Below are 12,379 nucleotides of genomic sequence, written 5' to 3'. Positions count from 1 at the left end.
ATTTCATAGTAGGATCACCAAAAAATGGGTTGAAGTGATTCTACTACTGACACTGTTTGCACAGGACTTGGCATCTTCACTTGGTTTGGCTTTATTAGAGCACAGTTATATGTTTCAAGAACCATGAGGCTGGTGTGCTGAAACTAATGCTGATTATCCTGAGGAGAGCCTATGGCATTTTAATATAAGAATTATGACTGAAAACTGACAAGATCAGAGAAACCACAAAGAGAATGTTGTAGAGTATGAGTGCTTGATGGGAAGCAATGGGAGTAGAATCCAGTTAGGTGTGTTAACTTTAGTAATTTTTGACACAAAGCAGTCATCAGTGCACTTGCTATATAACTCCCTGCACCTGTTATATAACTCCCTGCCTTCTCTAAACATTTCATGCCCCAGTCATGGCAGAATCTTACCCAACACTCCTGACAGAAATGCTGCCTTTCTCAACAATGACAACAGAAGGTCCAAGCTCAATAATGATCCTTGCAATTTTTTTGTCCAGCCCACGACGGAACTGAATGTTGAAGTCTGGACTGGTCTCATCACATACAGTTGCAAAGATGTAGTTGCAAGTCCCAGTGAAGTCATACTGGTATTTATCAAAGGTTGAAAAATGCCCTCCTCCCCAGGTAGAACAGGAATCCTTGCTCAAAACTACAAAAGAGAAAGAAAGATGGATTTAGCATATTTGCTCATTCTGATTAGCATTTCAAATATAAATACTAGCTTGTAATTCCACATTCTCTCCTCTCTACTGTGTTTTTGTGTGACAAGTTCCAGCCATTTTTTAAATATATGGATTTTTTAAATCAGTTTTAGTTTTTAAGAAGTACTCTGGAATGTTCATCTGAATAGACAGATGTTCAGATGTGGAAATGAGTCAAAAAAAAAGAGATACAACTCCATCACCTGCTGTTAGATAGTTCTGCACGTACTTTCAGCATTTGAACACTCCCTCTGAAGCAGACAGTTTTATTGAAGTACCTAAAATCATGTCCTCAGTTTTGCATTTCCAGACTTTAGATTGCTACTTTCATTTTTTAATTATTTCTGCTTATGGTATCATATGAAGCTCAGGTATCTTAGCATATATCTTAGAGTATCAGATAAGTTTATCAAAGTCTGCATGCAATTTATATTTATTGCCTTAAAGCCAAAATATCTCTTTTAACTGTAGAGGAGAGATCAAATAACTGCAGAATGCTACTGGTTTTATCCAGGTCATGCAGAAAATACTGTTTCCCAATGAGCAGTTACCTGTTGGCAAAAAGTACTCCTCTTCCACACTTCTGTTCTGTCCTGAAGGTCTGACTGGAAAATAGGAATTGGCTGATTGTTATCATTGATCCTTCATGCCCATGTCCAGCTATTTTATTATACTGTGCCTGAGTGATACTGACCACCAAACCCCAGAGTGTGCCAAGGAATGATTACCCAGAGCTGCACAATGGTCACAGTGCAAGAGGTGCCCCTTTCAATAAATACAGGAGCACGGTCACTGTATTTGTTTTTATTTAAATCTTATCAAAGAAAAATAATAAATGGTAATGTCAATAACTCAAGCAAGTTTAAATCCAGGTTATATGTTTGTCTTTTGAGTTCAGCTTTTACAAAATAAAATCTAGGGATTTTCTTTTAATTAGTCTATACCCATGCTCTACTGTTTCTCTTGCTGTAAGAAGACACAGCAGACAGAGGTGAGTTCCTGAATATTTGAGAATTTTTGTCAGACTAAAAGTCTTTCAACTATTTCTACTTTAAGGATCAACTGCATGTAGCTTCTCTATGCTTATACTGAATGAGAATTCTCCTAATTCAAGCCACTCTCAGTTTCTTCTGCCTAAATAAATGCTTATTATAATAAATTTTCATTTTATATAATTATTTTTGTTCCACACCTCCACATTTTCCCTAAACCAGAAAAAGAATTTCATTCAGCAACTGGAATACAATAATCTCTGAAGTACAGAGATTATTTCTAATGGTATGCAGAGGCAAAACATGATATTTTAGTGTAAAACCTTAAAAATATTAATTACTAGGAAGATTGTCTGTAAATAGACGATGATAGAAAAAAAATCAGAATATTAGGACTTATATCCTTACTTATTTTAGAAAGGATCTTGTGAAAATTTTGTGTTTTCAGAAGGGCTGTAGCCTTCTGTATCCCATAGCAGAGGAACATCATGTCCCATAAAATATATCATGTTAACATGACGACATTCATTCCTTCTTGCCATGTACATGGAAAACCAAATGACTATTGAACTAACTTCAAATTTAGAAGTAGTGCCTCACATATCTTCAAAAAAGGACATGTGAAAAAGTGTGTTGGTTCTGCCTAAGAGTTAATGTAGCTCTGTATTTCATTTCCAGCAGTGACCATTAACAGCCTGCCCAAGGGAAGACCGCCATCAGATCAGGCATTTATACTTCCACAGATATTCTCTCTGTCTCCAATTATTTTCAGTTCAGGAAATTATGTGAGGCTATTGATATTTTTCTGCTTACCCCTCCCTTGTGCTTTTGCTTCCAAGTCCTTGTCCATCATTTTGAACAGAACCAAAATTTCTTTGTAGCAGAAAATTCCACAATAACTACAGTCAAAATTTACCATTACATTTTAATTATGGGTTAATGTTTTGAGGATACCTGCCTTTCCAACCATACTTCTGATATCTACTATTTTAAGTATTTTAAAGTTATAATATGCTTTTTTTTTTTTGTTTTGTATTGGCATTGCACATTGTTTTACACAGGCAAGATAGTAGTACCTCACTATTTGTATTTTCAGATTCAGAAGAACTAGCACAAATTTACAGTAAGTAGGTGGCTGGAGTTAATTTTGCATACATATTTGGACAGATGCACACAAGCCATTCTTTGGAGTTAAGGGAAAACTGCTGGTAAACTACCAGAAGTATGGCAGCAGCTGGCACAGTTGAACATTGAAGCAGAGATCTGTCCTGCTCTGACCCCACTCTGGCTGCTGGCTATAAAGGTGAGGAAGAAGTATTCCACACTCTGATTGTCCATTTGCATATAAGTTTGTTTTAACCTGAAAACTTTAAAATCATTTTCACAGACCTAATCGATACAGAGAATGTTCTTTATTTAGTTTCCTGGATTTTGCAATATCAAAAGAATCCATATCCTATATTTTTAGATAGTATTAGGCAGTAATACGTAGGAATGAAAATCAAACATATCACACAAATTACCCCAATGGCACATTTCTAAATGTAAAAGGCTGTTAAACTGCTCACAGTTTCTATCCTTAGGCATCAAAACCTCAGCATGGCACACTAAAGCACTTTCCATTTAGTTTAAACTTACCACAGTGAGACAACGCATTTTACAATCTTTTTACATGCAAAGTCTTCTTTCGGAATTTCTAAAATTTAATGCTTCAAAACATATGCTCCTTGAGGCAAAGACTTATTTTTATTATGTGGTTTGTACAGTGCCTTCAGCAATATGGACTTGGTACTGAATAGAGTTGTCACTCACACTTGAATGCAAACATTAAAAAGCAGGTCAGACACTTACTTATTTGCAGAGATTCTTTCTGTTTTTGGAGAAGAATGGGGGACCAATAATTTCCTTCAAAAGCTGTGAAAAGAAAAGGACAACACAATGAAGTTATCCTCTGAGCAAAGGAAGTTGAATATTTGTACATTTATTTATTTTTAAGCATGCTGCAAGTCTAAGCAGGGTCAGCACATATGAATTGTACTCTGTCACACAAATATGAATGACAATTATCATGGAAAATCACATAATTCCTATTACATAATTAAGTAATAGAAAATTCTTTTGTACCGGACAAATGTTTCCAAAATTTGCCCATAATTCTACGCAATATGAGAGCTCCTACACTTCATACTAAAATCCCATGTTCCTGTTAAAATAAGTGGGATAAATCTTTTCTTAGGTTCTTGTTTCACCATCTGGGTAGAAGTAGTGGAAGGAATAGCCAAAAGTGTGAAAATATGGGGAAAGTATTGTCCCATGTGCTCTTTACAAGAGGTGTGGGATCTGGAGCTGAAGAGCAGGAAATCCCCGGGCGTAGTTGTTGCCTTTGCTGTTCATGTTAAGGCAGAATGATGCAAACTGTCTCCTGCTCCCTTCCACGTATCTCTTCACAAAGCCTGGTTTGGTCAGGAGAAGCAAAGGAATGTTGAAAAAATGCTGAGTGCAGTGTGGTTCCTTTCCCATGTCAACCACAGACCTGCTGCATGAGCACAACTACTCCACGTTCTCACACAGACCCAACAGCTCCTTCACCCAGCATTTTCCTCCAGCACTGCTGAAGTGAGCTCTCAGAGCTCACTTCACTGAGGGTGGTAAAAACCTAAACAAGAGGCTGGAATAAAAACCTGAGTTGCTTCAGAAATGTGCTACTCAAATTTAAATTTTCTTATGTCTGGTATTTCTTAGATAGCAGGAGCAAGTATATTCTAGAACCCAGGCAATTCTTTATTACCTGATTAGGATCTTTTGCAACATAGAAAGTGTTGTGGCAGAAGGTTTCTTTCATCAAATAAACCAGGCCAAATCCACATAAATATCTATATATACACTAGAGCTCTGCAGGGTGCTGTTGCTTCCTTGGATACTGCAGTGAGTGGAAGCCTCCAGGGAGCTCACCAGCTGTAGCAGACTCTCAGCCAATTCCTTGCTGTGCTGCTGAAGGTGAGGTAGTATTTGCCATGTGCTACCTCAAGGGCTGGAGGAAAACAGGTGAGGCTCTGCCTTTTATGTAAGGCTAGGTTAAAGCACAAGAGGGAATTTTGGAACTGGGTGTTTCAGCACATCCTTTTGCTTTGGATCTCAGATCCAGACATCTCCAACATTCCCAACATTCTATACCTCAATTCTTACATAAAACAGTACTTGCTGAATGAAGATGTTATCTGGAGAAACTAAACTAAGTTTTTAAGAGCTAAAATACTATACTGGTAGAATTGCATACAATGAATATTTAGGCACAAGGGAAATAAATCAAGGATATAAATTTAGTGACAGAAGTGCTCCCATGTTAATTGTTCTAATAGCTTAAAATGCCATTTATCTCAGCCACTCCCAAACTGTCTGACACACTCATCACAAAATCATTCTAATCCTACTCATGCTGCCTTGCTTTCTAGAACTGGTCAGCACTGGCCAATAGTTGTTTGAGATCTTGCCAGTGTTTTAGAAAACCTCCACGGTTGGCCTGCAACTCAATAGGCATTTCCAAAATCCAGCATGCTCCTTCCAAGTTCCTAGTGAACCGTGCATCACAGTAAGTACACCACAAAAAGGAACGGTCAGTTTGTGGCTTTCAAGCTAACACCCTTCATGCCCAGAGTTGCTGCTGCCTCTTTTGAATGCCTGGATTTTGATATCTGCATCTGTTCAATAATCTATTATTATTGGCTTTACAGTTTTCCAATCATTACAGTTTAATCCTAAACTTCAAATACTCATGAATGGGATTTAGAAGTGTGTAACTTCTAAAGGATATTAGATTTGCAGGAACTGAATGCCTAAAACATTACTTCAAGTCAGATCTATCTAGAGAGCTTGATGTAAAGTAAAATGTCTAATGGACAAATATTTTAGATTAGAACAGACAAATCAGTTTACAAAGCTTTTTTGGTATCGTTTCATACTCAAGCACCTAAGCATGGCAAACAAAATTTAACACGCTTTTCAGCTTTGGTATTTAGATTAAATTTGAGCATAATAATAATCCTGGATTATATGGAGGTGCACAAGGGTTAGATTGAAAATAACTATGGAAATCCACTTTAACTTTTTGCCCAAAGACTACCTAATAAAACACATACAGAACCATTTGCTGACTATCTGCCAATCAGTATCCTGTCAGATCAAACTATTATACTAATCACAATACAGTTATTATTCTCAGCATGTACATTCTTTTTTCACACCTAACTCTGAATAGTTAAATCTTCCTGGCATCACAATCAAACAGAAGAACACAAAATGGCAGACTGTAGAGATGTAGCAAGTACTATGGATATGCAGAAGTTGTATTTTGCAATAATTTAAGATTTTTTCATTTAAAAGGCTGTCCTAGTGTTAAATGAGATTTCTTAAGCACTAAAATCTTCCTTTCTGACATTTTACTATTACTGCAAGTATTCTGTTTTCCTTTGAGAAATTACATTAAGTACTCATTTTGAATTATCTCAACAGAAATACTTATTTTGAATTATCTCAGTAGAACTTAACCCAGAGTTTCACTTCTCTTGGATAAAGGAAGGTTTTACTCTCAATTCCCACTCTTCTCCAGCTGGCCAACTTCCTTGAGAATGATATCTGTTGAAGTGCAGTTTCTGTGTGGTCAGCCTGCCTTGTTCACAGCAGCAGTACAAACCAGGGAACATGACGTACTATGAAGAAATAAGTAATTTTGTTCCTAATCTCTGGTTACTATGAAACATCCCTATGGGAAAATACAATTTTATGTTGTACTGGCTTCAAAGTATTTCACATCAGATAAAAAAAAGAAAAAACACTTAAATGAAATCTTTGTACTTCCAACTTGCAGAAATAATTTCAAATCTCTGTTTTGTAAAGAGTTCCATTTTTGTCTTGTAATTGGAGACAAACAGAAATGTTGAAATGTCAGATGTTCTGGAAAGGATAAGAGCTTTAGAACAAATGATAGAAGCCTAAAATTAAACTTAACACTGAGGGTACTGGTAAAGCTGTAGCTGTAATTTGAGTTATCAGTTGCACATGTTCATGATGATTTCTCTTCTGTATACAATTTTTACCTCCCTTTTTCTCTTGCAAACATAAATATGTGAAGAGCATAAATCAAGGTGACTTCCTAGTTACATACTTCATAAGAAAAACTATGACTGTACACAAACCTCTAAAAAGGATCCATGCAGTTTTGATTATTGAAATAGCTAAAGGGGTGAAGCCTCAATTTAATCAATGAATCAGCACCTCTTATTAAGAAAAGACTAGAACTAACAGTTTTCATCAGGTTTCAAGCTTCTGCAGATTTTTTTTTAACTCAAGCATGTTTACTGGTTTTCTTGTTAACACTTTCCATCAGATTTCACATCAAATAATCAAATATATGTCCTTACAATCAATATTTATATTTCTACCTAGAGACAGACTCAAGGAATAGAATTTGGATGCAGATCCATGAAGACGAGAATTAAGTCCTGGCTTTGGTCAGACTCATTCTGAGGATACAACACTTGGATCTAGAGTTCAAAACAATGAGCATCCTGCATCTTTTCCTATTTAAGAACATACAAATCAACATCCAAAAATTGCCTAACTTCAAATCTTTCCTTGACAGAATGAAATCTGCTTATTTTCACAGTCTCAAATCTTGTGAGGCATTCCAAGGACCTGAAATACTGACACATCCCAAAGGAGAAAACTACTCTGTAAGAATTTTCTAGATCCTGATTCTAGGGTTTTTATCTTTAAATTCAATTGAATCTTTTGTATAAAAAATTCTGATTTGGGATTGCAAAATTTACATATAAAGCTTGTGTCTGTGTAAGTGTCTACAGCAATTTTCTATTTGATTGCAAGTATTTATATCAATACATCTATTATCTAAAACAGGAAGTCATGTAGATGAAGATTTTGCTCTTGCAGGCAGCAAAACTCGGGGTTAGGACCCATGTTCAGGTACTTGACTTAATATTGGTTACAATGGAGCTGATACAGTGAATGGATTTATACCTGATTTCTAACAATACAGCTGAGGTTAGAAATTGGCTCTGAGAGTCTACTAAAGGGTTGAGTTGCTCATATTTTAATTGTTTTCATGCTACAGTTTAAGTCAGTGATTTAAGAGCAATAAATGTCCCCATGCAATTTGAACTACATGAATCATTAAATGTTGTAAACACAACACAGAAGAAATAAATTTAGCTTTGTTTCACCTAAAGCAAGTGAAGTATGCTTTTTAGCAGCTTGAAATATTTTCTTGAAATTCTAACTGTAATAACTGGTAATTAAAGAGAATATACAGAAGAGATTTAAAAAAAAAAATAAACTTAAGCCATGCCAAATCATGGGAAAAAAGACTTATTCTCAAAAAATCCACTGGTAACAGGGCAGGAGGAATAAAGAGTAAGGTGGCCAAGTAGCTACAGAGCCAATGAACTTACCTGTGAAATCTTCTTTCAGAAATTACACATTCATCTGGTATAAAGGTGGGTTGGATCAAAAATAAGAAAGACTTCTTAGAAAGACTGAAGGATTGTACTGAATAATATATGGAGGAATACATCAAGAGTCATGTAAAATTTTTAGACTAGAACCATTTGCATGTTCTGCAGCATAGGATTGTTTCTATCATGTAATTCTTCAAAAAAGAAATGCCATCACATAGCTCATACTTAATGCTTTTTGCAGTTCACATAACAAAGAAAAATTATTTTGATTATCACTCTACACAGAAAATATACAATATAAATCTGCAATGACAATCGCAAGGACACTAGATCATGAATATCTGGAAGATGAAGGCACTTGGCAAATTGGAAATACAACAAAAGTCCATTAAAAATATTCCCTGTAACTAGGGAATGAGTTTTAGAGAAGAATCCAACAAATCAGTGACCAGCTTTCTGAAATAGTGAAGAATGAATTATTTTATTTCAGCCGTGTATTTATTAAATAATCTGTTGTGTTTTAAGGAGAAGCAAAAGAGAAGAAAATATGTCAACTGAATTCTGCAGTTTGTGGGAATGGAGAACAAAACCTGAACCTCATGTGATGTCATACTACAATTTTCTTTCAAGCCACGTACCAAGAGGAGCCCAGGCACCCCGGACTTACCAGCAGAGTGCAGGAAACTGCAGAAGATGAGCAGTACCAGTGTTGGGAGCATGATGCGCGCCCTGCCTGGGCAGTGTTCTCAGTGCTCCCCTCTGTTCCAAGCAGGCAGTACTAATGCTGCCACTTTCTAGGCTGCCCTCTTCAAGCTTGGATGCTTTATATATAGAATTGCAATGCCCTCCCTCATTCCCACAGCTTGCAGAAATTGCTACAGCAGAGCACCCGCCAAACAGGATCTCCTCTTTATCAAGTTCAACACACCTAAAAGCCACTTAGAAAAAGAAGAAAAAAGAAAATGCAAACCTCCTCCAGTTCATTATCATTCTTACAAGGTTTTTATAATAGCTTCTATTTGTAACAGCTCAAACACTTTTACCTGCCTTCACTGAACATATTTGGTACTATACCCAAAAGCAATAAGACAAATAATACACAAATTATGATCACTAGCTGATAAGGAAAGGAATAATATTGGACCAGCACACAAAGTGGAAGAATGAAGTGCAGGAGTTTTGGAACTGCTGAAAAGACTGTGTGAATAAAAGATGGTGAGACATGAATGAACGGAGATACAGATCTCAGATTTTTGTATTAACTCTTTGTTCATTAACTTCCATTCACTCTCCTGGGTGATTGTGTTCATCTCTCCCGTGTGTGACTTTTTAAGCAAACTAATAAATTTTGCCTGGGTAAAGAGGTCTGTCCATGGCACAGCTGATTTCCTGACTAAGCAAGGGAGCTAAGTAAGCCCTTGCCCACCACCTTAGCACTGCCAAGGGCAGAGGGCAAGCTCTGTTCCAAAACGGGGCAGACTATTGCACTGTGGTTCTTTGGAAACTTTCACAAGATGATCTCCACCTTCCCACCAACACCACAGATCAATTCTACTTCTGTTACACTTGAATCACTGCACATTAGCGGTGAAAGGCTGAATGCACTGGATATGTTCAAAACATCACTGCCATCACTGTTTTACTGATTTGACAGTAAAACAAGGACTTGCTTGATCCCGTCATTTTTGATTAGCAAAATAATTACTTGTGGAAAACATAGCCTCAATATAAGAAAGCATTCCCTATAAAATATAAAATTCATGGGTTATCTCTCCATATGAATTTCTTCAGCCTTTCCTGTTTTCACCTATGCAATATTGAAGTGAGCCTCTGAAGAAAGTGGGAATAGACCGGACCTTTTCCTTGGCAATCTGCCTGCACAAGAGGTGCCTGCTCTGTCATGCCCACCAATATCACAACAACCAGATCAAAAGCCATGCCCACAGCTGCCAACACTGTGTGCCCTGGTGCTTCTCTGTGCTTCCAGCATCCAAGGGCAGTGCTTTAAGGGTCAGAGAAGGGAAGGTGGGGGAAGGTCAGGCCAGGAGAGCGAAGGGAAGTGAAATTCTCAGAGTTACCTCTTCTGAGTGGTGGGAAGAAGTCCAGGAAAGACATAATTTCAGCCACAACTCAACATGGTTGCAATTAAAATGAGAACATTCAATTTTAATTGACATGAAGGTCTGCCTTTTTAGTTTTCACATTTGTTTTTTTCCCCCTCACTACTCCCCTATCCTCTCCCCAGGAACAGAAGGTGAGTGAAGTATATGGCTGTTGATAATAGAACTGCAACCCTAAATTTAAATTTCTGCTGAAAATTTTCTGCATCTGCCTTATAAAAGCCCTAAAGTAAATGAACAAAATCACTTGCCACTTCTGAAAATCATGATCAAAGTGAAAAAATAGTAAGTCCTCAAAACCGCCTCTAACCAGACTGATACCATGATAAATATGTAATTAAGATTTCACAACTATACCTATTACATTATTTCTGGAAAATCACCTCTAAGTTCTTATTAATGAAATCCAAATCAGAATTTCATTTTTTCTACTTCTAAGAAGCACCTTCTTTATGAAGGGACTGCAGTGCTCCCTAGCAACTCAAACTTGATAACTCATAGTGTCAGACAGAAATTTACCTTTCTCTGATGGAAGAGACAAAAAAAAAAAATCATCACTGTTGTCAAATAGGATTCTTTTTTTGTAATATATGTTCATAATCTGTAAAGTAGTACTAAATTAAAACAGCTAACATCAATGACCATTTCATTACTTCCTCATTTAAAGAGCTGGGCACTTGAGAGCATCACTTTTACTATCAAAGGTGGCAGACAAAGACATAATGGAATTAAGATCACCGGTAACAGTTAATTTTCCACTTCCATTACCACAGCTTCAAGCTTTTCTCTGTAGCCTTTATATTTACTTCAACCTTTTATATCTTTACTATATGAAACACAAAATTCTCAAGAAATGCACATACTGACAAAAGTTATTACTAATATTTACTCAAAATATTGTTGTTTTCAGTTCCCTGTATTTGTAGCAACATTCTTAGGTGAACTCATTCTGTCTGAGAAGTCATTTTAAAGATAGTAACTTCAGCTTTCCTGGATGGAATTTCAGTCACTCAGTCTAAATACTTATGATTCAGCAAGTTATTATTTTATGGAGACATACAATGATGATGTGAACACAGTTAATCAAAAGCATCCATCTAGATGGACTCCAGACCAAGAAAAAGGCATTTGCTTGAGGACTATGAGAAGCAACTGAGTTCACAGTACATAGATAATTATTTTACGTGGAAGAGCTTTCTGAAGAACTGCATGCCCAGCTGTAGTGCAATAATGATGCCTCAAATTAATGTGGGTTTTTTTCCACTTAATAATTATAATTGGTTTAGAACAAGATCATTTGTCAGAAACTGCTGTTGTACAGGAGAGCAGAGATTGGTGTGGCCATATTTAGCATCCAGTAACAGTTTCTCAGAATTGAACTATAGTTTAGTTTCCAGCATCATGTACACTTCTGGAAGATTTTTGAAATGTCAAAGGAATTTATGTAAGCCAGATATTATGCAAATTGAGAAAGTCATAACACTTTAACTAAGTAATAGACTATCTTGTCTACAGTTTAATTACTCTGGGAATTTTTAGGTATATCAATTACAGAATATTTTGATGCTTTTATGCAGATTGCTAAGAAAACATTCCACTTCCTGTAATATATTCATTGTATATTATTTTAGTAACCTTCATATTTCTTGGATAAATAGCTACATATCTTTATAAAGAGTCAGACTAAAATATAGCATTTATTACCCCTAGTCCCTGTGGGTGTATAAGTAATTTCCAGCTTTGGAAGCTTTTGCCTGTAAGATTCCATTGCTCTTAGTGGAATGAAAAGGTACAGGCTTTACAGATATAGCAATCTGACACAACAGCTGAGCTGGTGGGTTTTGTCTTTAAGCTCTGAAATTTTATTTCCTGTCTCATTCAAATTTTGAATTTAAAACTGAATAATTAAAACTGAATAATTTTAAGATTGTTTTAATACGACACTACTAAAATCATCTGTACTTTAACTTCCAAACTATTTTGGAAGACCCAGCCTTCAAGTAATTGTTTTTAAATATTAATGATTGAATCGTTTATATATAATGAATATAACATTTATTGTCTCATAAATGCTGTATCAGAATTACA

At 36.1% G+C, this 12,379-nt stretch overlaps 1 protein-coding gene across 1 annotated transcript in view; it reads right to left on the bottom strand.

The window, feature by feature from the left end:
* Positions 1-8,890, bottom strand: part of MUC6 (mucin 6, oligomeric mucus/gel-forming) — a 43,137-nt gene extending 34,247 nt beyond the window's left edge. The window contains exons 1-3 of the mRNA XM_050974917.1: positions 8,839-8,890; positions 3,553-3,615; positions 417-657 (exon numbers count right to left, since the gene is read on the bottom strand). Of these exons, the coding sequence (XP_050830874.1) occupies positions 417-657; positions 3,553-3,615; positions 8,839-8,890 (356 nt within the window). The remainder of the gene's footprint in view (positions 1-416; positions 658-3,552; positions 3,616-8,838) is intronic.
* Positions 8,891-12,379: the final 3,489 nt, after the last annotated feature.

Source organism: Serinus canaria, chromosome 5 (assembly GCF_022539315.1).
Source record: "Serinus canaria isolate serCan28SL12 chromosome 5, serCan2020, whole genome shotgun sequence".
NCBI lineage: Eukaryota > Metazoa > Chordata > Aves > Passeriformes > Fringillidae > Serinus > Serinus canaria.
This window is presented reverse-complemented; position numbering and strand designations above follow the sequence as displayed.